The sequence below is a fragment of the Numenius arquata genome, chromosome 11, assembly GCF_964106895.1.
Source record: "Numenius arquata chromosome 11, bNumArq3.hap1.1, whole genome shotgun sequence".
NCBI lineage: Eukaryota > Metazoa > Chordata > Aves > Charadriiformes > Scolopacidae > Numenius > Numenius arquata.
This window is the reverse complement of record NC_133586.1, coordinates 33729357-33757323: the sequence shown is the minus strand read 5'-3', so window position 1 is coordinate 33757323 and position 27967 is coordinate 33729357. Positions and strand designations below refer to the sequence as shown.

The 27967-nt window shown below is 40.1% G+C and overlaps 1 protein-coding gene across 5 annotated transcripts in view; it reads right to left on the bottom strand.

Moving 5' to 3' along the window:
• The window catches only part of CSNK1A1 (casein kinase 1 alpha 1), a 36722-nt gene extending 9125 nt beyond the window's left edge, over window positions 1-27597 (bottom strand). For 2 of the 5 annotated variants that reach the window (XM_074156211.1, XM_074156210.1), the window contains exons 1-8: window positions 27027-27588; window positions 26113-26219; window positions 13466-13592; window positions 11567-11665; window positions 9081-9164; window positions 5567-5706; window positions 2217-2295; window positions 1148-1222 (exon numbers count right to left, since the gene is read on the bottom strand). In XM_074156211.1, the coding sequence (XP_074012312.1) occupies window positions 1148-1222; window positions 2217-2295; window positions 5567-5706; window positions 9081-9164; window positions 11567-11665; window positions 13466-13592; window positions 26113-26219; window positions 27027-27149 (834 nt within the window). In that variant the 5' untranslated portion in view covers window positions 27150-27588. Of the gene's footprint in view, window positions 1-1147; window positions 1223-2216; window positions 2296-5566; window positions 5707-9080; window positions 9165-11566; window positions 11666-13465; window positions 13593-26112; window positions 26220-27026 lie in introns of all 5 variants that reach the window. The other 3 variants (XM_074156209.1, XM_074156213.1, XM_074156212.1) reach the window with 3 other exon arrangements.
• Between the last annotated feature and the right edge of the window lie 370 nt (window positions 27598-27967).

The window sequence follows — 27967 nt, the reverse complement described above, 5'->3', positions numbered from 1 at the left end:
CAGCAGAGAAAAAACAGCTGAAGACTTGTGTGAGTAGATTCCACTTTGCCTCTTGTTATTCATTTATTCTGTATTTCAGAAGATGGATTTGATCAGCAAGTTACCAAGTACACATTCCTTCCCCAGAATTGTTACCTGATGCGTGTTTTGCGATCACAAGTCCTCTGCTACCAAAACCTTCAATATACAACATAAAGCACTTCATTCATCCTAATTAAACCTAGTTCTTATTAACTAGGTCTCTGAAATAGGTAGTAATTACCTCTTAAAAGATTCCACTCAATTTTCCTTGATAATCTACCTGAGCATACTAGAGGCAAGGTCAGTTACCAGTTATTAAGTATGAAGACTTAAACCACGAAGACTTCTTTCAAAGATTCCTTGCTTCACGTATTTATACATTTAATGCTATATTAAAGCCTAATTAAGTAAACAGCATACAGTATAGTGCCATATGACAAAAAAGAAAACATGGGGTGTAACAGTTCAGCAGTCTGGAAGATGTTGTGAGACTGTAAGGGTATATAAATGTGCATGACTAGGAAGTGCAATCCCTGGTGCTGCTGTTTCATGTGCAAAAACTACCACGCATTCTCAAGGACCTTTAACAAGCACATGGCTGCCACAGTTGAAGAGAAACCTTAAGACCCAAAGGATAGCATTGGAGAAATGTCATTCTGCAACACAGCTTTAAGGATCACTTGACATCCAATTCCACTACAACCTCAATTTGAGATACAGACAATCTGAACAAATCTTGAAGAGGCAGAAACAAGTATATATGGGCAAGCTGTACAGCTCTACCTTGGTTTTATTTACCCAAGAGGGCACACGTAGAACTTTCACTGTAGTAGTTGAAGAAATGAACATGCCTCACCTAAGAGAGCTGGAGAGTTTGCACTGCCAACAGTTACCAAGAACTGGAATGATGGTGGCACAAACTACACCAAGAAACAGCAGCAAATGCCTGCCCTGTTACACACACTGAGAGTCGTGCTGGGTGGCCAAACACAAGGCACCCATGACTGCCAGAGACGTATTATTCAGCAGCAAATGCCATGTGAGCCTAATATATTGGCTCGTTTTAAAAAAACAAGAAAGAAAAGAACTTCCATTTCACAGTATGACATCATTTGGAAACTCTTACCTTACACAAAACCTCAACAGGAGTGGACATTTTCTTTTCACTAATCTTTTCATACTTTTGCTTCTTTGTTGCAGCCTGTGGAACATGTAGGTCACAATATAAGAGATATTGTGCAACACTGGATTAACAGCGACAGTAGCAAAAAAAATGACAAAAATCCTTTGGTCAACCATAAGTATTTTATGTGAAATCTCCAAGTCACACACACTTATTGCAAACAGGATGAAGGTCAATCTGGTATTAAGATTTGGACACAGTTTAATACCATTTGTCGCAGTCTAATGCTTCTATCACATGGCACAGCTCGTGTAGTTCTAGCTGCTGCTTTTGTCCATTAAACAGTCCAGACTTGCATTTCCATTTGCCAAAGTTCTATTAATTCCCACTCAGTACCCCATTCAAGGGCTGCCTGCGTGTTTCAGTAAGCAGCCATTACATTCATTTGCAGCTGAAGAGTTCTAGTGTTTCACAAGCTGCTTGTCTTTTTAGAAAACTTGCAGCTGCAACATCATTTGAGTTACACAACTCTCACATGGAGGAAGAAAAACAATTAAAACATGAGAACAAATCACTGAAGTCTACAGAACAGAAATAAGAAGTATTTGCCATGCTTGTACTTGGCTACCATACATGATAACACTTGAAACAAGTCTGTTGCAGCTATTGTTCAGTCATACCATAAACTGGACTGAAGATACCACTAAAGCTGAACTTGCTAGGCCAGAGATTATTTCCATGCTCTCTACAGTAATTCAAAAAGCCACTACATGTTATTTTCTACTTCCCAAAGAGAACCTCAGTCTACAAAGGGACAATAATTTGCAATAATGACATAAGCTATTGTTTAGCATAAAATTTAACAGTCAAACAATACACATTTTGCCTACTGCAAGAGAAGCATAAAGAACCTTTCTCCTACATTCTATAAATATCATGGCTTGGGAAAAACTGTTTTGTGTAACTGAAGCTAAACATTCTATACAACCACCTATCCATACCTGCAGGCAGAAGCATGATTCCCAAAAAATAAAAAAAAAAAAAGGGTGAAAAAAAGCGCAACATAACCTACCTTTAATCCTTGCCAAGGCAGACTGGTTCTGTTAAAATACATCAATACATAGCCTAGAGACTCCATGTCATCTCGACGACTGGATGAAGAGAAAGAACACAATGAATTACAAACTGACATTTTGTACTTTATTCCAAATAGAGCAAGCATTCCAAAATTAAAAAAAATAATTAAGGAATAAAACCTAAGTTTTGGTGCAAAGGAAGGTCTCTTTCTAATACAGCTAAGACATCTAGGTTTTCAGGATTCCACTGGCAGACATGTAACAAGTCTTCACAAGCGGGAAGATGATCCTATTCGTTTTTGAAGCAAGAAATAGTCAGTAGGCATTGTGCGTGGCAAGTTTCCATCTGCAGTTACATTAGAATAATTTGGGAAACAAAAACTTTGGAAAATAAAAAATGAAACATTACATGTCTCTTTCCCATTTAATTAAGTAACCTGGATAGAAACTACAGCTTTACCTGCAGGAACCATGGAATGCATCGTTGAGAGATACATGACATTAGCCTTAACTTCATTAAAGACAATTTTGCCCTGAACCTTCCCTCAGTCTGGGACCAGCGCTGAACATCTTGCCCCCAAAAGGTGCAACTCCTTTCTTTCCTCACTTCTGTCAAAAAACCCTGAACTACCACTATGATTTTTAAGATACAAGCAGTATTTAGAAAGGTGCCTCTGCCTTCCTCCCACAAGAAGTCTGTTTCAAGGCAGCTAGAGAACTCAAGAGTTACCTAGCCATAGACTTCACTGAGAATTTGCACTCAAACTCTCATCTAAAAGGCTTCAAATGCTTCCTGTACCACATATGCTCTAGATCCACACTTCAGCCACAAACACGCTATCATACTTTGCTGCATAGCTTTCATGATTTCTAAGGCTAGTAGTTTACTGAAGTGGAAATTATTTTTTTTCCTCTTGGCAAAGTTGCCTCTTCCCAGCTGTGGTAGAATCGGATTTTTCCTCTGACAGCCCCTCTGCAGCTGACATCTATTTGACATGAGACAAGACAATGTATGTTATTTTTCTCCTCCCAGCTCCCTCATCAAGAGAGCCCAACAGGTATTGCTGCTGCTTTGCCACCCAGGCAGATCTGCAAAAGAGGTATTTAAATGGTGGCAGGAAAGACTACACACATACACTACCTGCACATGGGAGTAAAAGGCTGAGTGCAGTACTGCAAACAGGATTGTATACATGGGCAAGGGTAAAACAGCTCCCTTTAAGTGAGAATAATCTGTAAGAACCTGGAGAGAGCTACCTCCAGATCTTCGTATCAGAGGAAAGAAGTTGTAGGTGATGCTTTATATTATAGCCAACCCAAAATAACCACTATTTATCACCGGAATGACCTGTCTGTCACCCACTCAACTCATGTTCCAGCCCTCTGACGCTTTGGGGAACCCGTTCAGATATCTACCCCAGAAGAAAACCAGCTTGGCTCCCTAAGCCATTTCACCACAAGGACAGAAAAACACTCGCTGTATGAAGGGGTCAGGGAAGGGAAAACTGGTTCACTACTCTTGGCAGCAGCTAGCTCTAAGGTCATCTCAGCTCTAACATGAAACCACAGCCAAAGACACAGGGATAAAAAAAAGAGACTAAGACCACAAATTTCAACCTGAAAAACTTGCTAATTCTCTTACAATTGCAGATTTTAATCTTCAACAGGATTCAGTGAATGGTATGGGGCCATGACATAAAACACCATTTTCTAAGAAGGCAGTGGTAAATTCAGAAGTGATGAAGGGATTAATAGTTTCCATCCCCCATCCAGTTCGTTGTTTTAATGTTTAATTTCAGGATTTTGTAGGAAACGTTTGGTTCTGTAAGTCTGTAATGGATACATTATATTTGAGCATATACTGATGAAAGCTATTTTCAGGATTTGGAAAACAGGACAATAATCACCATTACTAAAACAAGGAATGGTAACATTGAAACCAGCTCCTTGAGAATAGCTGTCATTACACATAGGAGAACATGTTCTGTAACAGTTAAAGTACAGCACTAACAGTTGAAATATTCTGCCAGAAGCTTCAGGACTGATTTCTCTTGATTACAGGAATATATTACCTGTTTGTCTCACTGCTGGCTTGGTCTAAACAGCTGAATAGCTTTTAGCATGCACCAAGCTACATTTCTAATTATATTACAATTCCCAGTACCAGCAGAGATAGTACAAGACCTCCAACTACATTCAAAAGCTGTAGTTCTTTGCAGTACCCTCCTTGGACTGTAAGGTGCCCTCACAAGAACGGCTTGGGTTCTATGAGATGTACTTACTTCAGAAATGGCACATGTCATTTACCCTGCTTGACCCACATGTCAAGTAGGCTTAAATAATGACACTGACAGACAACAAAATACACTTAAGGAACCTTAAGGAAGTTAAAGCAAAGAGGAAACATGGAGCATCTGAAAGAAACAAATATTTGTAAGTTACATGTTCTGTTGAAGTTGACCACTAGAAATTCTATCATTCCCTTCTTGATTAAACTGACAGTCAGAGGCAGAGACATTCATGGAAGTTTTAACTATGTCTAAGAAACCTCAGCATCATGTGGTAAATCCACATTATTACACTTATACATTACAGTATCTAGGCATATAGGCAAGGAAGAGAAGAGAGGAATCACTTGCTGTCTCATGAGTACCTAACATACATTTTAGCAACACTGAAGTGCTATCTCCACTGGACCACTGCTAAGATACTGTAGTAGCAACATGCTTTTGATCCAGATGATAAACATTTGTTGATTAAGCAAAGCTCAAATATGTAAACATATATACACAGAAGTGTACATATATACACAGCCTCAACTATGGTTGTGTATAACAAATTAAAATACAGAGTGAGTGAAGTAGAAGATCTTTAAGTCTTGCTTGTAGGAAAAAAGGATAAACAATAGTTTACTAACTTGAAGGGAGGGTGAGAAAACAAGACACAGACACCAGCTTTGGAATACCCTTTCTGGCTACAGAATTGCCTCTCAAGTCAGTCAGCAGTGGCATTAACAGGTACCAACACAATGAGGAAAGTGCACCATTTTATTTGTGAAGGTCCTCTGACAGATCCACACAGAAGTATATCTTATCCTTAAAAAAAACCAACCCAAAACAGTATGCAGAACATCCACCTCATGCCTGCAAGACTTAGATGCTCTTCAAGAAGCGAATTAAGTGCTCAGATTTTTTCCCCTACCCTTGCACAGGCAGCCAAGAAGAAAAGCAATTGCAAAGAGATATATACAGTTATTCATACAAAATTAGTTCAGACACTTCAGCAGCTTACAAATAAGATCATCTTGCAGCCTCCAAAAGCACAGCAGTAATCTCCTTGAACTCACCTCTGCTCAATGCCAAGATGTGCATTGATACTGGCATATCGAGCTGTGCCAGTGAGATTTTTGTCTTCTCTGTATGGTATGTGTTGCCTTGTCCTGTTGTCCCGGTACTTTTTGGCCAAACCAAAGTCAATAAGGAATAACTTAAAGAAAAATGAAAACAGATTACATTGCTATACAATGCAAGGAATCCCCAATCTCTTTCACTAGGCATTAGCTACATTTTAAGACAACCACACAATGTAACAGCCTACAGTTAAGAGGAAGCAAAGTAACAGTGCAGTCACAACTAGCTTTAACTAGCCAGTTCAAAACTCAGTGAATTAGTCCAAGCCTTTTCTCAATCCAGTGGACTAGATTAGATTGTGCTACTCAGAGTTCTACAACTATTTTACGTTACTATTGTAGTTTGTACCACATTAGCTCGGTAACTACAGTGCACAATTTAGGAAGGAAACTAGTAAGAAACTAGTATGTGCGAAAGCACACTTCACAAAACCCCACTCACACTATAACAGTTTACACATACAGACAGTTAATGGCAGCTCAGCAGCTTAATGCAAATGATGCACATCCTGTAATCTTCTCTATGTCTCATAAAGAACACTGGCCATTCTGCAGAGCATGAGGCCAAAACCTTCAACAGCAAACAAGACATCTGGCTTTCAATCATATGCTCATTTTAAGACTACCAGAACACTATCACAGCAGCATGACACGCTCGCTGATGATATTAATACAGCCAGGAAGCTAGAGCCTAGTACATGGAATCCAATTTAGGTTTCTAATGACCAAGCTTGCCTAATGATTTGGTATTTAGCAACAACTGACTGCGTGCTAATTAGTGAGCTACCAGCCAGCCTATCTACAAAGGTTAATACAGACTGTACCTTCTTGTGACAAGAGTTCAGGACTAGGCAAAAGAAGCTGAGGCCGAAGTATGTAAGGAACATTTCAAATTCTAGCAATCAGTCTTCAAACTACAAATCAGGTTGACCTCCTGCTTCAAACGCTGGATTAATACTATAGGATTGGTGACTACAACCACTACATGTTAATGAGTACTGCAAAAGTAACTTGGGTGGGGAAGGAGATAATGGAAAGAACACAAAGTTCAAGAAATTCTCAGTAAAAATCTATTCAGTATCATCTTAAAGGTGATTCCAGAACAGAAGATGCAGCTTTAAATGCAAACAAGTACTGGAGATGGATACACAGGTAAACCTGCATCCAAGACTGAAACGAAGGGTCACTCCAGCACAATGGAAGTGCCATGAATTATAAAGTGACACTTGACATGGAAGTATCAAAGATACTGAAAGACAAAAGTTTCTGAATTGCACAGTAGGTATGTTTTAGAATTCTGAAGATTTTTTTAACTATAGAAGTCTAGACAGGAAAAAACAAAGCTAAAAACCCCTTAATCCACTGAATTTGGAACAGAAAACCCTGAGTTGAAGTCTTGCCACGACTTAGATGCAACCACAAAGCACAGCAGTTCTACACTTGCTGTCCTAGTGAAAGGACACTTTCACTAGGAAGTGAAAGTCACCCTGAAAGTCCAGAATGCTTTGAACAAGGGGAGGTAAATCCAAGTTTTTATGTCAACTACGCTGGTCACAGTTCAGGAAAGTGGGGGTCTTTGTTGCACCCACCACAGCTACCACTAGAGGTAGTTATTCACTTGGTGAGCATGGACACCAGTTGATGGTAGCTTCTCCGGCTACCAGGAAATTAGTGATTTTGATACTGAACTCCTAAAGCAGATAGTACAAAGCTTCTATGTGATTACTATACTTCAAATGCAACTTTCCTTGAAGCAAAGCTTGAGCTCAAATGCAATCCCTTGTTTTCCAATTAAAGCTCTCTGGTCTGATGACAGCCTCTGATGTACAGTTGGTAACAGCTACTTTTGCAGGGCCTTTGCCCATTATTTTAAGCAAAATACTATGCCTTGAGAAGGATGGAAAACCAAACACTCTACACATCAGGCAGAAATATTTTCACTGCACATTTAGTTACAAACACTTTAAACAATTCGAAGTCTTCATATGCTTTCTGTAATCCTGGGGATCTTGCTATTAATGGTACGGAGGGACAAAGTCACAGTTCATGAATCAAAATCGTTAACACTGGAAGTGTGCCTGTAATACATAAATAGCTGGTGTCTAGCCTTGTTTAGCACCAACTTGGTATGGCTACTTTCTTCAACGGAGTTATAAAAGTAAATGATGGTCTGCCTCTTCCACTGCTGCTGCAAGCTCTTGATATTAGACCTGAACAAGGTAATTCTGCAATCTCTCAACAGCTATGGGTAGTACTTTTTAAAAAAAAGAATCAATTCAGCAACACAGACCTGTTCTACAGTAGTCAAGTAACTGGATGTTATTTTACAGCACTAATTTCTCCGGGGAATTTTATTCTGTTCCCTAGCTTCAGGTCATTCTGTATTTCCTATTCCAGATGGGTGGAAGGCAAAGGAGTAAGTCCATCTTGCAAAGAGTTAAGTTGGAAGATACAGCCTGATTTGGATGAGCACGGAACGTACTAACTCCAGCCAGCAGGAACACAGACGTATTCCCACAGATAACCTCATACCACCTTAATTCTGTTTGTTGCACAATCAGCAGGAAACTGGAGAAGTAGGGCAAGATTTCTGCCAAGAGCAACTAGAGAAGTAGATCAAAGCCTCTGCCTCGACTGATAAGAAAGTTTCAGAAGGGAGACAACAGAAGTCTGTCAGCTCACGTACAGCAGCAAGCTGCCTGGGATTTAATATGTGAAGACTATCATTGTGGAAAGCTACGGACTGATTCTATGGCCAAACTCCTGAGCTATGATTCATATTCAGCAATTTCCAGCTGTCCTGCTATGAACTGGCATATGTCTTCATTTCTCTCCAATTCATCTCCTCTTAAAGAGTCAGGAGTACTACATTTAACACTACAAGATAAGCCCATGCTTTTCCAAGACACAGCTTGTTGGAGTAATTTCATTTTTTAAGTACAATGGATGAAAATACGAGAGTCCTTATTACATATGTGGAAAGATTTTTGAACAAAAACTGCAAGGGAAGGAGTCTGGCTGAAGCGATAACAGAACTTCTCCCTGTGTATTCAAAGACACTGCAGGAGCCCTACAGGAAGGCAAGCAGCCAGCCCTATGCAGAAGCCCTCACATTTCACTAGGGTGGCATGTCTATCCTTCAACACATTGCCTTAGAGTTTCACAGGACAAAAGTAAAACCTGCTTCTGCATCTGAAATCAAGCACTTACATTTAGCCCTTTTAAATATCCAGTTTAGAAATAATTCCACAATTTAAACAAGCGCCACAGGGAAACATCTTAGTAATGTTACATGTTTGCCAAGTATGTCTGAATAATGCCAACATAAGAGGTGCTTTTGCAAGGTCTACATTCTCCAGAAGAAAAAAAAAAGAACAAAACAAAACAAAACCAAAACAAAAATAAAGCACATGAATTTGGGGTTGAGGTTGGAATAGGAGACAGTTCAGACCTGGTTTAATCCTGAGAAAGATGGGTCCTGAGAAGTACTAACAGTCATGCTTCTTTTCCTCTTCCCCACTGGAGATTCTAAACACTGAACAAACAATAGAGGGTGGCAGTGCATCAAACAGTATTGCTTACATTGCAACAATGGCCGGCGCAGACAGGCAACACCGAGGCGTTCGAGAAAGAACAGGGTAGCCAAATGCCATCCTTCTTCCACCAAGCACTGTAGTTTTCAAAAAACTATGTATGTTTTTTTTTATTTATTTTTTATTTTTATTTTTTTTAAAGGAGAAAATTTTGAAAGATGTGACAAGGTAAATTTCAACTGTGAGCCGCTCCAAAATGGCACTGCCTTGACCAGGGATAGCAATGGTGACATTTGGCTCTATTAAAAAAGGAAATTGAAGTTTTGCTTACAAAAGCATCCTTTGGTTCCACAAACTGCCCTTCCCCCAAAAGACATTTAGAAAAAGTAAATCTTCAGTAAGGAAGAGGTAGAAGGCATTTAGTCACCTTAAAGTTTACTTTCATAAGCATGCAGGGCTTATTTCTAGCAGAGCTGAAAATTCATCTTTTAAGGCGGGAGCAAAATTTCTCCCAATCACCAAATTAAAATTTGAAAAAATATTTTTTTTTAAATATAACTGACAGGAAGCTACTGGAACAAGATTACCATGCTATTCTAGTCTTTGTGGCTAATTTTCTTTAAACTGTGTGTAGCCATCTCTAAAAAAAACCCAAACTAGACTTAGTTACAAAAAGAAACAAAGTAAATACTGTATGGTGGCAAGTGTTCTCTAGACAAAGCACTTTGTTCCAAGCTGAAGCAACCTGTTCCTCATTTTGCATATGTAAACCTATTACGTGTACTTTCGTCAAGATCTACTTCCCTAATCTCTAAAACCCTGCAACAGTAATGAAGTCCATGCCCACAGAGTGTTTACCACCATAGCATTGTGTGGCTCCCTAACTAGTCCACTAATGGGAAAAAAATATATTGGTTTACAAGGAATTTTTTCATTTCAGCTGATGCAAATCTAATGTGTTTCTCCACTAAAGTAAGTACAGCAGCATTTTCTAGGCCATTAATCCACATCAAGATGAAAGAGTGCAGCAATGCCAACCTAGCATGACTGTGCAAAAGTATAGAAAAATGGCCCAAAAAGAACAATTGGAAATCAGAAACTAAAACTAGGAAAAAAAAAAATTGAAGTTTTCAAGTTATACTCTAAGTCATGCCAGAAAATTAAGGAGCCTAACTGCTCAACACAGCAGAGAAAAACAGAACTCTACAGAGTGAAAGTATGAAACTTGGGAACAAGCAAAGTTTAACAGCAACAGGATTACATGAAGACTGCCTTTCAACTGGACTTACAAGCTTTTCCAACAACGGTTGGATCTAAACATTCAGTGCACTGCACCTCTTCAGACAAGAGCTGTTATCTCATGTTAATCAAGCTTTCCCCTTCTAATGTTCATGGCCCTGAAGTTGGCATTCATACAGGCAAACAAAGGTAAACATTTTAAACACTATCAGTACCTAAAGAGATGAGACATTCTCTGATGGCATATAGAGAAGATAAGTGGGAATCTTGCTTCCAATAAACAGCTTGATCACATACATTTGTCCTGAAGTTAATTTCTATTAAGTAGCATGCTTAATGCATTGCCAATGCTGCCTGTCTGCCCGAGCTCGACATACAAATTGCAGGATTAAGCATATTTCACTCAAGAGAACTAAAAATAAAACCCAGTTTTCTTCTATATAAGGTTTTCAATGGAAAACATGCACTTCTGACTACGTTTACCCATCCAAACAAGTGTAACAACCTCAGCCCATTTCCCCTCCCCCTGCTTTTTTTCCCCTAAAGTAAATGGAGAGCAGTTTTTTGTTGTACAACATATTCAGGTACTCTACAACTTAACAGTTTTCCATCAATATATTTGCATAAATTGCCTTTATAAATAAATGAAGTTATCTACATGTTGGCTATTAGTTGTATCCACAATTCTGATGGCTGAAGAGTTCTCTTTACCAGTCTGTCACTGCAAGATTTAATGCCCTGATGACTGGTAGGTCAGGTGCTCCCACGTTGGCATGAATTCTTTTCATCCCAGGAAGTCAGCCCCAAAGCCAAAGATAAGATTTGACTTTATCATTGAGAAAAACATGTTACAACAGTTATCTCTACAATGAAACTCCATCATTGTGAAAAGTAGCTAAGTATTCTCTAGGCTTAGTTTATAAGCTTGTTGCAAGCCTAGAAATCATCTTGCAATCAAGTGCCTCTCCCAGAGTGGGTCAGAGATCCACATGTGCATGCCACTGCATTTAGAAGTGGACACTGAGAAACCTAAGTTCGCACATCAAAGGATCATGGTTAGCATCCAAAAACATCAGCTTTAGCAGTTCGTTTTAAAAAGGTAGTACAGCTTGAATCAACATAACCATTCCCTTTGAATCTTTTAAACAAAGAGCATAAGACTAACCTTATTACAGTGACGCCCAATACCCATTAGGAAGTTATCTGGTTTAATGTCTCTGTGTATAAAATTCTTTGTGTGCACATATTCAATTCTACTGATCATCTGTAAAAAAAAAAAAGCAACAACAGGTAAGATTTCACTGAGAACAATACAATTCACTTAAACCTTCAATGAAAGTATGAAGTTTTAGTGTTACCTTCCTCTGCAACTTCACTTTCTATGTTTGCTTAATGAAAACCAAAGGGTTGGTTTTTTTTTTATGCTGTTCAAATAAAGTTATCTTTCTTGTATGTTAAAATCCCATTATCTTGGTCAGGAAATGGAAGATTAAATACCCGAAACTGTTTCCTAGACATTTAATTTCATGTTCTAACTATAATGTCCCATTAAAGAGTAATTTCTTTTTCTTACTTCAAACAAAGGTCTCCTATACCTACCACAGGCCAATTTTAAAAGCTCTTTCCCCCCCCCGTCCCAGTTATTCATTCATCCGGTTATTCATTCATCATCAAGCGTCACTTTTGCAGGTAAGAATTTTCATGGAGCAAGTAACAACTTGATTGCGGCCCATACTGTCATATCTAGGCTACTGTGATCCAGGAGTAACAGTCAGCAGTGACGACGCAGAGAAACTCTGGCACATCTGTATTGTCATATACAGTCACACGATTTCCTGTGCATGAGATCACAGCACAGCATTGATGCGATACAGCTTTCCAGCTACTAAAACACTCTTCACGCAGTCTTCAGCGAGTTAAATTGTTACAGTATCATATCCTTGACAGCTGTTCTACTGGACTGTGCCCTAAAAGCTGGTTCCGTGCACTGACATCATACATCTCATCTACACTTCCCAGATGACAACTATTTAGTGTTATGCAAAAGAATACTGCAGAAAAACCACACAGATTCCCTGGAGATGCTGTAACACCCAGGCTCTAACTGAGCAGGCAAATGGCTCTCTGAAGCAAGCATACCACTCACTTAAGGCAGCTGAGAATAGGGACAGCTGACCTTGTCTCCATACAAACACTGTGAGCTTCCTTGGCCAAGAGCCTGGGATTCTACAAGCATCTGGCTAAGTGACAACTTGATACTAACATCAATTACGTAATATTAGATGAAGACTAAACTACCATTGAAAATTCAACTCGAGAAACCCTTACTGCCTTTCAAATAGCTGAAGACAGCAGAATCAAGCTATTTATTAAATAGCAAGAAATAAATATGGCTGGCCATTTCAAATGCTGTCCTCTCATGACCAAGTTGAAAAAAAAAAAAACCTCAATTGCTACAAAAAGACTAAACCTGATGCCTTAAATAATGTACCTCAGATTTAGAGGCCTTGATTAAGTCTGAGGTAGAATGGCATCTCCTCTAACAGCTTTAAGAACTGTCTTTAAGCACCACAACCAGCAAAACCATATTTATTAGCTCATGGTCTGATACTAGAAATTGCAGGAGGCTGTGAGTGACATTCAATAAGAACAGACCCACAGACTTGCACGTTGCCTACCTGTCACCGCAGCTGACCAACACGTAACAGGTTTCCAGTTACTCAGATCAGCCATAACTAGAGACTGCTTCAGACCTTATGACACCACCTCTACGGCTGATAGCAGGAGTTAATCCACCCATGGCAGTCTCAACACTTGACAGAAGTTGCATTTGCTAGATCTGGAGCATGAAGGAGTTGGTATCTGTGCTGCCCTCCCACTATGGGCCTATGTTTATTTTGCATGCCCCAGCACACAGAAGCCACCATTCTTCTTCCTTCCCATATAGGTCAAGTGTTCACTTGGCTAAATATAGCACTGCATAACACATTATTTAACCTACTTAATCATGTTGCACAAAATACTTTAGGGTTTTTAACTTCATCACAGTAAGATCTGTACATACCTGGTCTGCTAACATAAGTACTGTTTTCATCGTAAACCTGCGAGAACAGAAGTTGAATAGGTCTTCGAGACTGGGACCAAGAAGATCCATAACTAGAACATTGTAGTCCTTTTCTTGACCATACCACCTGCAACAAAGGAAATCACTCAGCATTAGCAGGAATACTAATGCAGCCCAAGATACCATTAGCCCTCCTGGCTGCAAGGGCACATTACTGGCTGATACTCAGTTTGAAAGCTAACTAAAAACTTGGGCTAGTAGTGTCTTGTTTTTCCTGGAAACAAAGTCTGAGAACAAAAGAGAATACACAAGTTAGCAAGTGGGCGTGCACACAATTAGTTTTCCCGTAAGAGGAAACACCACTACACTTTAGCAGCAACTGAAATACCAAACATCAAAATGCAATCATATCAGAAGCCATTACATGTCAAAACACTGAGATGTACGTACAAAGTCTGAACCGAAATTCATCTGCAGGACAACTTACATTCCTATCACTGTTTCTGCGTTATTTAACTTCATAGAAACATTTTTAAATGCTTTCGGCTTTGTTTTCAGCTATGACTTCTGTGCGACAGACAAAAGCAGCTCATTCGGTTAACTCATACACTACGTTTTTATTCATTCATTGAAATTTAACAAATGGCAATCACGTTCTACTGTCCTATTCAGTAGAAGATAAAGGCTCTTTATCAGGTTTTCAACATCTCAAAGGGAAAAACATTTAAGTGTCACAAAAGCAAAGATACAGGTGTAGAATTGCAGCCAAACAGACTTGTGATAACCACCCTTAAGTGTCCGATACATCAATTCTGGGCAAAAAACTCAATGATACCAATGCCGTGAAGACAAGCAGAAGGCCTCACATGAGTATTTCTCCTTCCAATCCATGTCTAGTATTTCTATCACAGTATTGCTTTATGTTACCTGCAACTGTATTTCACCACCTAAACTGTCTGAGAAGACCTGGAGTCACACCCTTCACTTCTGCATATCTCAGATATGAACTTCTGTACTTTAAACGGGCACAGAAAGACAGGACCTGAATATTCTCCTTTACAGTCCTTCTGCACATTCCAGACACCTACAGTTAAGTGAGAGGTATGTGTGAAACACTGTTTATGAAGCTGTGCTGACTACTGGTACGTCACTGTAAAGATTCAACACCTTATTGATCAGAAAGCTACATTTTGCCTCTGCAAGGCATCTAGTCCTTATCACAAGGACCTAGTCCCAGCAGTCGATGGACAAGGCACTGACCAGCTCTCTCCTGGAGGAGTCTTTCCAACAACAGTGGTGCAGGCAAGATACACCAAGAATATACCCCATAATAAAAGCATGCAGGTAAAAAAATAAATAAATCAAGATACAGCTCAAACACAGTAGTAGCAGGGGCTTAAAGATCTGTATAGACATTTTATTTCCACTTTAGGCAATGACTCCAGGAGACTAATGCATAGTTGTCTGGAAAATAGTTGCCACTGATAAAGCCAACAAATTCCTTGGTACTCACAGGATTCCAAGCTCAGCCAGGGTAGTAAAGCAAAATGTTTACAAAACCATAGAGAAAAGATTCTATATTTGGATTTGTTTCAGGAACTACTGGCCTGTACCTTCCTGCTTTCGGGATTCTAGTAGAAACCATGCACTTCATGATGCACTGTTACAGATTTGATAAAAGTTACATATGAGCTGTGGATCATACTCATTGTTTTACAGGTCAGTCTAGGACCTTTACTCATTCCCTACATGAAAGGAGGATGCAGAAAATATGTATTTTGAAAGCATTCAAATGAAATGTCAACAAAAGTTTTCCTCCAACATACTAATAATCATACCAATACTGTAAGTACTATTTATCAGGTTTTGCTTTCTAAAAATTCACTGAACGTACTATGATGTACAAAACCCCCAAAACTTACAAGTGACTCAACTACAAAAGCACACTAATGGTATTACTTGATAAAGTTTGTAATTTGTGAAAAGGTTAATATTCACACCGCAACCTGACACTGAGCCATGAAACATGCATTTTAAAAAGACCTGCCTAGCCAGGCCCTTTTAAGGAGTGATGTAAACCAGTTTCAACCGCAAGAGCAACTAAGACTATTTAAAAAATGCAATGCAGAGATGGAGAAAGAGTCAAAGTGAGACACTGTTGAGAAAAGTTCTTAATCAACTACAAAACAGCTTCAGTTCCAGAATTACCAACTAGGCCTGTAAATCTACTTCTTGGTTTCTATCAAGGTCACCTATGCGAACGGCTGAGCCACTCTGACAAGGCTCTATAAACAACTCCATAGGTCACGGTTGAAAATGAAACATTATGGTCATCTAGAGCAATGAAAACTGGACCAATTGACCTGCCTAGTCATTCTGTCATATGAAATTTAGGTTTGTTGTGAAAAAAAGTCTAAAGAATAATGAGTTGAATTGAAGCACTTGAGGGCATAAATCAAGATTTAGATAAAATATGATTTTCTTCAAGAAATGGAAGTCCAATTCAGATGCTGAGTGTAATTGTTCAGTAATGATTCAGTGCCCAAGAGACTGCAGCATTAAGGGGAAAAGGATCAAAGATCAGTCTTCAACTGAGCTAAGAAAATTTAGTTACAGCATCACAGAAAAAGTGAAGCTGATAAAAAGGAAGCCTACCCTCGGAGCTACGTTTCTAAAAGCACTTGGTTCCTCTACAGGGATCTCTCTGCTTAGTAAGTGCAGTAATTCAGGTTGATTGCACAACCTCCATTTGGCCTACTTCTGCATGTGCATGAGAAAATTTTAAATCCCCTGACCATTTTGCACTAGTGGAAAGCAGAATCAACCCTGCAAGACAAATAAATAAGACAGGACTTTTTAACATTTAGTTTTCGTGTTTACCTGCCTGTAATTCTTCACAGAAGACTGCCACATCTATTCATTTCACTACTGGCATCTAAAACTTCTGCTAGGTTATTGGAGTAACTTGTGCTTTATTTACTATGCTAACACTGCAAGTAAGTTTTCATTTCCCTTGGAACATTTCCAGGGAAAATGGGATTAAGTAGTAAGGCCACATCATGTCCGTTCAAAGTCCAGTAGCCGCTATTACTGGCAGCTCCAAGTAAAAGTGTTAGAACTCTTGGCTCTTCTTAGGAAACCTTGGATATTATGATACATAAGAACTTGGCAAGTACTCCTTACTCCCATATTTGCATAATCAATGTAATATGGCATATAAGCACACATTTTGGATGAGCACAAATCCAAAGCACTTTGGCATGCAAGTTTTAACACTACTGGCCTGAAATGCAAAACAATAGGGCAACAAACTGAGCACAATTCTTAAAAAAAAAAAAGCTAGTGTTTCAAAGAGAAATCATCAGAAGTTCATCAGCAATGAAACTTGGCTTGAACTACTAACAGGAATGAGATGACACCAGCATCTCAGAATGCAAGTGTCCCACATCTGTTAGAACTCCATGGACTTTTTCTTTTTTTTTTTTTTTTTTTAAAAGCACACCTTGAAGTACATGTTGACAACACAGCAGCAGCAGCGCTTTTCAAGCAGGGAGAGTTTTGGAGGGGAGTGGAAAGTGGGAGCAAGATATTTAAATACTTGACAATTCACTTTGGGTGGGTAATGACTCTGCATATAGTTAAACAAAATGTATTATTTCAAGAAGAAAAGCTAGATTACTAGATTAGAAAGACTCGCTGTTTCTCAATTCAATCCCACAGTGCTGTTATGTCCCATTAGGACATACTTCCCAAATACAGAATTTTGTTTCTATAACACAGGTCCACTTACACTTATGTCAAAAAACCCAGACAAAATATGGAATATTATCAGCTTTCCAGAAGAACAGCAGTAGATGGAACTTACTGAACACTACATAAAACATTAACAGGACAATATTATTATGAAGGGCTAAGTTTTATCCTTGAACAGGCAGCGTAACACTAATATCTGACAGAGGTGTTAAGAACCCCAGTCCATATCCAAGCTCTAAGGCGTGCCCCAGCTCCCGCACCCATGAAAATGCTTCGTCACTCTCCCTTGCCTCATCTGCTTAAAGCTACAGATCAAATGGCTACAGATCAGTCAGAATACAGCAAATATCTTTTATTAAGCTTTACGTCAAAGCGTGGTTAAAGATTGAATAGTAACCTTAATTTGACTTCAGTGACTTGTCTAATTTGAAAGACCAAGCCTCACAACGTCAGCAAGTTTCCAAATCGTGGTTTAGCAGCCTGATATATTGTCCCAGTACACACAAACAGCTGAAATTTTGTAACATCTTGAACTTCAATATTTGTAGCCCTGTGCCGAACAACTAAGTCACACAACACAGTGGTTTGTAAGTATTCGGTTTCCAATCCCATACAGTAAAGCAGGTATGATGCCAGATCATATGACAAGGATGTTTACTTGAACTCATGTGGGGTGTTTTTTTTTTTAAATTCCCTTGACTAACCTTGAGACAAGTAAAGTGCTGATGCACAAATAGCACTTAGTTACAAACACTGTAGTCAAGTCTACCCAAATTTAAAATCTTTTTCTCTTTTCAGAGCTGCATCTTTCAAAAATTGTATGAAGCATATTTCAGCAACCACATATTTCATAAATAATGTCAATGACTAAATGTTTGAGAAAAATGTTTGTTAATAGTTAAAAAAACAAACAAAACAAGCTGAGAAAATATTTATTATAATATTCTCCTCACTTTTAGTGTATCCTCCTTCTAAAGGGAGAAATTGAGGTAAGTCAGCTAGCAAAGAGAGGTGGGCAAAGGGCTAACAGAATTCAGACACAGGCCATGAAATTATAGGGCCAGTTTCAGACTACTGTACCATTTACACAATTTTAGTAGATAACCACAAGTTTCATCCATTACATTGCCACTTGTAATTACAACCAAGGTGACAAAACCAGCAAAATTATCAAAGCTGTCTGAGCTGGTCATATGATGACTAAAAGAATTCAGAAGATTCATACCAAAAAAATCTCAAATTCAGATGAAGATGAACCAAGTTACTAAGTTAAGTACAGCTGTTAATCACTGGTAAAGGAACTCCAAATCCCATGCATTCTGAAACCACGAAGGCAGTAAAGGCATTGTCACCATTAGCCTAATCAGACATTATTTTTTCTACAGCTTATTACATACAAAACCAGAACATGAGCTCAGCATCACAAAGAAGTGCTCATAATACCAGAGCAACTCTAAGAAGACTACTTTGTTCCAGCTCAATAAGAGCTCTCCTCAATCAACACCTGCTTTGCCAGGTAACCTATCTTCCACTAAAGGCTTCTGTCAATTCGATCACTGACTATTCCAGGGGAAGCTGTGGCAATCTGGAATTACAAACAGAACTGCAGAAGGTCATGCTTTTGTGAGACAAAATAAATAAATAAATAAATCTCCTGGTGCCTCACTGCCAAGGAAATACACTGCTTCTGTAACAAGACTGGAATAGTTAAACCTTTAGACTTCCAGAAACCTTTGTAGTCAGATTTTAAAAAAAGCCAAAAGCTTTTGCCGCTTTCAGAAGTCATAGGGTTTCAGTCTATATGATTACTCTGTCTAGTCCCATGCAATTAAGTTTCCCAGCACTTGGGCTTTCAAACACCAAATGGAAAAGTTCACATGACAAAAATGGAGATTGTCAGAAGAACTAAGGTGGATTAAAAAAAGTTATTAAAACAAAAAGTGTACATTGAACAAACAAGCTAAAAAGAACTTACTACTGGAATTACCCAAGATCACCTTATTAGCAAGTTTGACAAGGCAGCAGGCACATGAGGGTGAATACGCAAGTCTGGAAGGCCTGATGAACACAAAAGATTCAGACATCCTACAGAAAACCAAATGACACTGAACTGATGAACACTCTGGAACTGTATTCCATTTCTGCAAGCACTAAGTCATTTATACAAAAGTCTCTCAACTAGGTATTAGTCAGATGATGTGACTAAAGAGCAAACAGAGACCTCCCTATAATCATATAGCTCTAATATCAGGGATCACTGAAAAATAGTAAGTAATCCTAACCAGTAAAAATACAGTAAAAAAAAAAAGATACCAATACTATAAAGCAATCGGTATCAGTGCTTAAGGCGCTGTCATGCAAGGCCTGTCACCAACACTCCAGAAAGGAAATCCAAATCGAAACAGGGACAGAAAAAGAGACGTCAATAAAGATGGGAAGATGACGACGCCTGTAATCATGTATTTAAACAGCTCAACAAGGCAGCCACAGAGTTATGCAACTACTCTTTGTGGATACAGGAGGACTGTAATAGGGAGACGGTTATTAATAAAAAAATAATCAGGGAAGAACAAATGGGAGCTGACTGCTTATGGGTACACGCATGTCTCTTTAGGCACAGAAACGCACTCGCTCTCTCTGACAGAATCATGAGCACTGCTACACCAGCCTAGAAAGTTTTAACGTTGCACCTGACTGATTCACAGAAAGAACAGCACATTGTCCAAAACAAGGGCTGGATTTGGACCAAAGTGGTCCCATCTGGTCCCATATTCTAGACTTCTCAGGACAGACATCTCTTGACAAATACTGACATTTCAGATAAATTGGGAACTATATTCTGCCTGTAAAAATACACCAATTTGAGTCTTAACAAATACTGAAGCAACACACATAAGAAAAGTAATCATCATAAGGTTCATGTCTAAAATGCCACGTATTTTTTATTTCCAGCTTATCGCCTCTGAAGCTGGAAAAGCACCTCTTAACTGTTAGCCAGCTAGGGGCAATATAAATGAACTTAACATAATATGGCATGACTGAAATACTAAAGTAGAATATTTAGCAGATGTCATCTAACATTAGTTGCCATGGTGAGTATGAATTAGGCCACCCAAGTACTAAATAAAGAAACAGCAATGAACACCCTACGCTATGGAGTTAGATAGATTCTATAAATAAAATTCTGTATCACTTTTTGTACAGTTATGAGAGAAGTATGAATATGTGAGGTATGCCAGTGCAACTCATCTCCAAAGCAATAGGGTCATTTCATCTGCCTCATGTAAGGTTGCATACATACTTCCATGTAGCTGACTTGCTGTTTCACTAGCTGTTTAATGAGGTACATTAACACCTGGCAGGAAGCGACAAGACCGTAAGTCAAGTTTCTTCCATAAAAGTCAGAAGGCAAGTCGTAGGTACAGGAAACATTGCTGAGGAAGAGAGTGTTTCAGTAGCCCCTCTGCTGATCACCTGTTCCAAACGAGAATAACACTGAACAGAACTGGAGACTTTTGCAGCTGTTTCTGCAAAGGCTGAGCTAAGGCAAGGAGAAAAAAGGGAAAAAACAAAAATCAAAAAGGTACAACTTCCTTTGTTCTCAAACTGTGGTCTCTCGGATCCTTCTAAGGAGTCCTCAAAACCAATTAAGAGAGAAGTTTAGATTGTTATAAAACATGAAATAGATTCTGTTTCAAGACTTTCATTCTCTCCTTAAAAAAAATCTTGGGTATTAATTTAAAAGACTAGACTTCAATTTTACCTTGAGCTACCAGAAGAGGCTTCCTCTTATCTACTGAAGTGGTTCTGCCCTTCAGCATGAAGCCATAAGTAATAACAGAAGATTAATTCATAGGAGACACTATTGCTAAAATAGCGTCTTCCTCCTCATTACTCGCAGACCTAGATGAAAGTATCAGTCTCACCAATGAAAAGAAGATAGAAAACTTTTCAGACTTTATCTGACTGACTCCTAGTTCTTGGTTTGTTTTTTGTTGTTGTTGGGGGAATCATTAGGGGGGATGTTTTTTGTTTGTGGATTTGGTGGGTATTTTTCCAGTGGTGTGTTTTGGGTTTTTTTTTTTTTTATGATGCAGGAAGTTGTTGGGATTGAGAGGTGTATTTAGAGATTTTTAAACACTGCTGAAAGATCAAAATTTGAAGTGCTCAAGGAAAAATCAGTTATGGGAACTACCCTAAAATTACCAAAATTGACCACTTTTTTCCATTACATCTGTTACTTAGTGAAGATGAATACAAGCAGAATCTGTTATTACCAGGTTAACCAACACCATGGTAGTAAGAGAACAGAAGAACAAAAATTGTTGATGCTTTTATATTTTTTCCAGAACCTTTATAATATGCTTAACTATGTAGAAGATTGCGTAGTGATACATGGGTGGCAATACTGAATTTCTCAACATCAAAATATTTTGCAAGAACCTACTGCATTGAAAAGTTCAGAAATGTAAAGATTTACTTGCTCAGTTTGCAAGTGTTGCAAAAAAAAAAAAACCACAGCAAACAAAAACAATCACTAAATCAGTAGCTTTTTGTTTTTAAACTTACAAATGACTAAACTTAAATATCACATTGATCAGCCTCACATGCTCTACAGTATCTCTTTGGCCTTGCCCACAGAAGAATACACACAGTATCTGTTTCACATTCACTAGGCTCCTCTTCCTGCTCTTAGTGCAACACTTCTAACATATCACCAATAGCCCTGCTGATTCCAGCACAGCTGTTTTACATTTGAAACTGCAACACAAACAAGGTTTTCCCATGGTATTGTCAGGAGAAACATCTAAAGCCCACTTTTCTTTCAAAAGTATACCTCAAAGTACCTAAAGATAGTCTGGAAGCACCCAAAGGTAATCTTCATAAAGGATACAAATAATATTTGATAAATAACATACGTGGCAAAAATCAAGCGTGACTGTCACAGATAATTCTTAGATAATTCACAGGAAAATTGTTTTTGTCACAAGTGCTTTAACAGAGTTACACTATGAATGAAACAACATACAAAAATCACCAAACACATTTTGTTAGATTCATCCAAGCCAGAACCAAGAATATGGGAATAAAGGTAGATAGTCCAAACTAATAGGATCGGCACCCAGTTAACAAGATTACATCTAAAAATGCTTTGCCACTGAAAAAGAGAGGAAAAAAGAAAAAGACAGCTGATGGCCGAGAACAATGAGAATAAGCCCAGCAGAATACTGCAGACTTTGCATGGTGTCCGAAAGGCAGATCGGATTGTTAGAATGTTAAGCTTGGTTCAAGAGCCTTTTGTGAAAAATGAAGATAATAATTAACAAAAATTCAGGCATCAAGAACATACCACAGTTTAAAAATTTGTAGAGCGTTTATGTAAGATTTTGTGCAACTCCAGAGACAAGTTCAGAAACTTTGCTACTCTTTTGGGTAACAACAATAAGCAAAGTCAAAGATTTGCAAGTCTAAAAGGGCTTAGAATATTTAGAGAATAAAGACATTCCAATCTAAATTTTTTGCTAGTTTACATGCAAACAACACGTTCTGTTACAGTGGAGTACCAAGGCCCCTTATTCACCCTCCAGGACAAGAGAATGCTCCCACCTGATCCCACAGAAGCAATATTAAAAGTCTTTTCACTCCAAAACTGAGATTTTCCTCATTAGTTTTCTTGCAATCAGCCAGAAAGGCCATCAAATCAACCTTATAGTCTATAAAAAAAACAAATTCCTTCATTCTAGATAATTTAAGTGACACTCCAGATACACTACCTTATCATTATTAAGTTTGCAATCACATCTAAAGGGCCAAATTCAATTTTAAGAACAGGTGGCCAAAATGAATGAGCAATCCATACCTCACCTATTATTTCAGCTTTGTGAGTCAGAAGAATCACAGCAAGACCACTTGAGTAAGGCAAAGCCACATAACGCAACTTCTAGTAAGTTGATCTCGGCCACTGCATTACTTAAGTAGATAAAAAGTAGAGAACAAGTCCCTCGTTCTTAAATGAGGAATGCAAGATTATGTCCCTCTGTTTCCCAGATGTGTAGCACTGAGATAAAAATGCTGCTGAGCCTAGCTTACACAGCACAGCAATGGAAAAAGCTTAGAATGATTCTTCAATCTTCTATCAAAAGTTCTGTTTATGCTGCTGCTGTTTAAAGGTGTCACATAACAGAATTTTTAAGAAACTTATTGAAAGATTTTCCTTCAACTTGATTCATCCTTCTAAATATACTGAGGCAAGAACAGCTTATTCCAACTTGACAGCATACCATTATAAAACAATGGCAGAGCACGTATCATCAATTACACATGCAAAGTGACCTAAGTACAAAGTCATAGGTTCTCCCAGCTTAGCTGCCGACAAAAACGCATGGCTGAAAAAGCTTGAATTGTCTGAAACAACAGGCACAGCAATTTCACTTTTGTCCTAGTCTTCATAATCACCTATTCAAAGTCATATCCTTGTTAAGCACCTCAGAGAGACATCTCATTTGGTAGGTCAAGTCCTCCCCCCTTAGATTCAGAGTACCATGGGTTCTTCTACTAAACACATCACGTTTTAACCTCTGTACAAGAACTGTGCCAGGAATCCTGCTCAGCTTCCTCAAAGATAAAAAAAAACATAAAAATACTATTTTAGATTTCTTCAAGCATCACCAGATGTCATACAGCAAGAAGACAACTAGTAACAGAAGCTTGGTCAAAGAACCTGACAAGTAGCATCTGGTACATACAAATATATTTTAAGTTAATGCTGCTTCTGAATACAAGAAAGGTATTTGCAAAAAGTTTTCTGAAATACACTTTTCTAGAAAAATACTATAATGATTAACAATGATTAACTCACTTTCAGGTGAGAACCTGAAAGTAAAAAACTTTAAGACTGACTGACATTATCAAATAGACCACACACCTTTAGCACAATGAGTCTATAAATCAATTTGTTTTGAGTATTGCCTCAGTTGTCCATTCTTATTCAGATTCTTGCAATCTTGTCTTATTTTGGGGGTGGAGAGAGGAGGAAGTGTGTGTTAAAGAAAGGTTGTAGTTCCCCTGTGCTGGTGAGACTTCTAAACTGGTTATACAGAAAAACAAAGTCAGATACAAGAATGTCAAATACAGAGGAAAAAAGCTTAAAGGATGACTGCTGTAATTGAAGCTAGAAGCAAGTTTCTCAACATGCAAGATTACTTCCAGTATTTCAGCTTTAAATAAAATGCTCTTACAGGGCATTTTAACCAAATCCAAGAACTTAAACATTAGTTCACTTCTGTTACATGGAAAAGTGGAACAATTTGCAGCTTAGGCCACCTTAGAGCACCAAACGTTCATTCACTTTAAAAAAAATAATAATAATTAATAGCTTAATGGCTGCTTTTCCAGTTTTGTGATGAAACACCTGACATCCACCTACTTTGGCTGTTTTCCCAGTTATCCTTGTTTTAGCACATAAGTATACTATCATAGCTTTCCAAAACGCAATTTCTGTTCTTTCAGTTGTGAAATAAAAGCACCCATTTGAAGAAAAGAAGGAAACTGTAGTCTAAAACAAAGACTAAATCTTCTCTCACATAAGCAACTCTGTTTAAACAGCAAGCATTATGCTTAATTCAGGTAGTTTTATTCTATTCCTGCAAAAGGCTGTAGTGAATGAGGACAGATGGCCAAGACAACACTGTCTCCTCCACTATACAGCTCCAGCTTACACTCAGGACTACAGCCAGTTGTGTCTGGAGGGGGGAAAAGGGACAAGGGAAGCTATTAAACTCAGAAAGGAAGGCTTGGTTTAGGCTTTGTTAAAATGAATACATGATCTAGTATATGTCATCATTATGACCTTACAATAGACCCTACAGGCCACTATTGACATAAGTGCACACACAGCAAAATCTGCAAGGGTTAACAGATTAAATGGAATCCAGAGATTGACCCAATATCTAAACTGAAATCATTTCTGCAACTCAAAGAAAAAAAGTCCTTTATGCTATAGTGCAAACATAAGAAATACTAACTTTAAAAACAATTATTAACAAAGTCTAAGCAAAAAGACAACTTCTGTACAAAGACTTTCTGAAGAAAACTGAAGTTTCACTTAATCGTTCTAATGCATACGTTCAGTAGTTGGGAACTAACCCAGTAGAACACGTCAATAATCTCAAGAGAAATAACTCCTCCTAGTCTGCTGCACCAGTGATTTTCTTCCAGATCAGGAAATTATCAAACACTATTGCAAGTTTCAGACAGAATATGAAACAAGGAAGCCACATAACGAGCAATTGGGAGGGATTAATCTTGGCACTTTAACTGTACGTAAATCCTAGTGACGCATCTGTTGCGGGCAACAGAAAGGGGCTGCCATTTCATTCCTGGTTGAGGTTCTCTGCAGTCTCAAGCCTTGCAGCACATAACTATGAAAGGAAAAGAAACATGCCTGAGCACGTCCCTTGTCCCAACACGAGAAGGGGGAGGGTTAATCACGTCCATCCGCCATTTTCTAAGCGGAGGAGGAAGACATGTTGGAACAAAAAAAAAAAAAAAGCAACAAAAGAAAGCAGCCATTTCCAGGACCAGCACCAAACTCTCAACCTCATCAAGAACATCAGCTATCACCGTAACAGTCTCACACTTTGTTCTAGTCACGACAAGAATGTCTCACATCTCAGGAACTGCTGAAGATCTCACTTTCAAAGCACAGTATGTACAGATAAGAAAAGACAGCAGGTCCATGGAGAGGATACCCAACTAGTTTTTGAGCTCTGAACGGAGCATTTTCCCCCAACAGCCCAATCCCTCCCAGATAAGCCTCTTCTAAATGGTGGTGTCCTGCCTTACACTAATGTTAAAGAAAAGTCACTTTACCAGCATATGTGAATCATTCCTACCGTATATGTGGGATGCCAACTCCTCCCTGCAGAATCTTGTATAGCTTGCTTTCATACAACAGCTGGGGATGTCTGGCCTTCTGAGACTCCAACTTTACAGCAACTTCCTACAGTAAGAGGGAACAAGGAGTCAGAGCAGAGCGTCCACCCAGCATAGACTTGCTACTGAGGTTTAAGGGGCACAGCACTTCAATATCCCACATACAGCCCTGCTGAAAATGCTTTGAAGTATGATTTAAGCTCTCAGTGCTCAAAGGCCTGCATTTTGTTGCGTCTTCCAATAAAATCCATATCCTGATGTTCTGTACACAAATATCCATTCCAGGACATGAAACTGAACTGGAGATGTAAAGTCTTCAAATCCATGTAAGTGAGGAAGAACATACGTGGGTGTTTCTTCTTTACAGCTCAGAGCCATGAGGGGGAGGAAGAAAAAGAAAAAAAACACCAAGAAAAAAAAAGAGCTGAAGAAACAGGGGATCTTCTTTGTTTCTATTACTGTTGATGAAAATGAGACACAGTGTTCCCCAGCTGAGGGGGGGGGGTTGAAGACTGGTGGGAGAGGGACGACTTTGGCCGCTCAGAAAAGACAAAGTATGTTTCCCCACAATGGTGGCCTCCTCTCCCTAGCACTGCTGGGTGAGGGAGACCACGGCCACAAGACTCTGCTGTCGGAAGGGGCAGTGCCACCCCCCCCCGGTGATGAAGGCCCTCGGGTGGGGGAAGCCCCTCAATCCCGGGGGCTTCACCTCCCCCACCCCGCGGAGGGTGGCTGAGCCACCTTAGCCAGACGGGACCGCCCAGGGGCAAGTGGGGGGCAAAACAAGGCTCCAAGTCGGCCTCAGAAAGGTTATCGCCTAGGTCTCCGGCTCACCCCGTGGTGCGGAAGGTGAGGGAGTGCAAGCCGCCCTTACCTCCCCGTTGGTGATGTTGATCGCCAAATAGATGTCCCCGAAGGAGCCCGACCCGATCTTCCGCACCAGCTTGTATTTGCCTCCGACAATGAACTCGGCCTTGGAGCCGCTGCTACTCGCCATGGCGAGGGGCGTCTGAGGGGCCCTCCCGGTGCTGAGGGGCTCGGGGGGAGAAAGAGGGCACTACCGCCGCCCCAGAGAAGGGGAAAGGGGCAGGGGAGGGAGAAGAGGGGAGGGGAGGGGGGGCAGAACAAGGAAGGCTGGTCCCCGCCGCTCAGCTCCAGCCGGGCCCCTCCGGCAGGCGCCCCACTCCGCGGCTCTGTCCCGCTCCCCAGCCGGGCGGCACTCGGCTCTCGCCGCCCTCCAGAAAGACGAGAGGCGGCCACCAAAGTGCTGCGAGGGCAAGGGAAGGGGAGAAAGGGGAGAGGAAGGGAAACGCGAAGCCCGCCGGGTCCCGGCCGCCGCCGGCCCCTCACTCGGCCGCCGCCGCCATCTTGTCTCTCAACCGCTGCTACCGCGGACACAAAATGCCCCCAGCCTGCAGCCGCCGCTTCTTCACCGCGCGGGGCACGCTGGGAGCGGGGCGGGGCGGGCGCTGCGCATGCGCTCGGAGAAGGCCGCCTCCGTCCCGCAGCGCGCCTGCGCGCAGGGCGGGGCGAGGGCTGTGATAGGCCCGCTGCGCATGCGCACGCACCGTCTGCCCTCACAGCCAATGAGCGGCGACCCTCCTCACCCGCCCCCTCCCTGGCGACGCGGCGCCGGCTGGCTGCGCACATGCGCACTCCTCGAAGCCGGGCCCGGGCGGAAGAGGAAGAAGAAGCGCATACGTGCCCTCACTCTCTTCTTAAAGAGGCAGGCGCCTCCACTCCGCCTCGGCTGGGCCTGCCGCGATTGGGGCTGGGAGCAGGGGGGGCTCCAAAGCCGCGAGGCCCCCTCCTGAG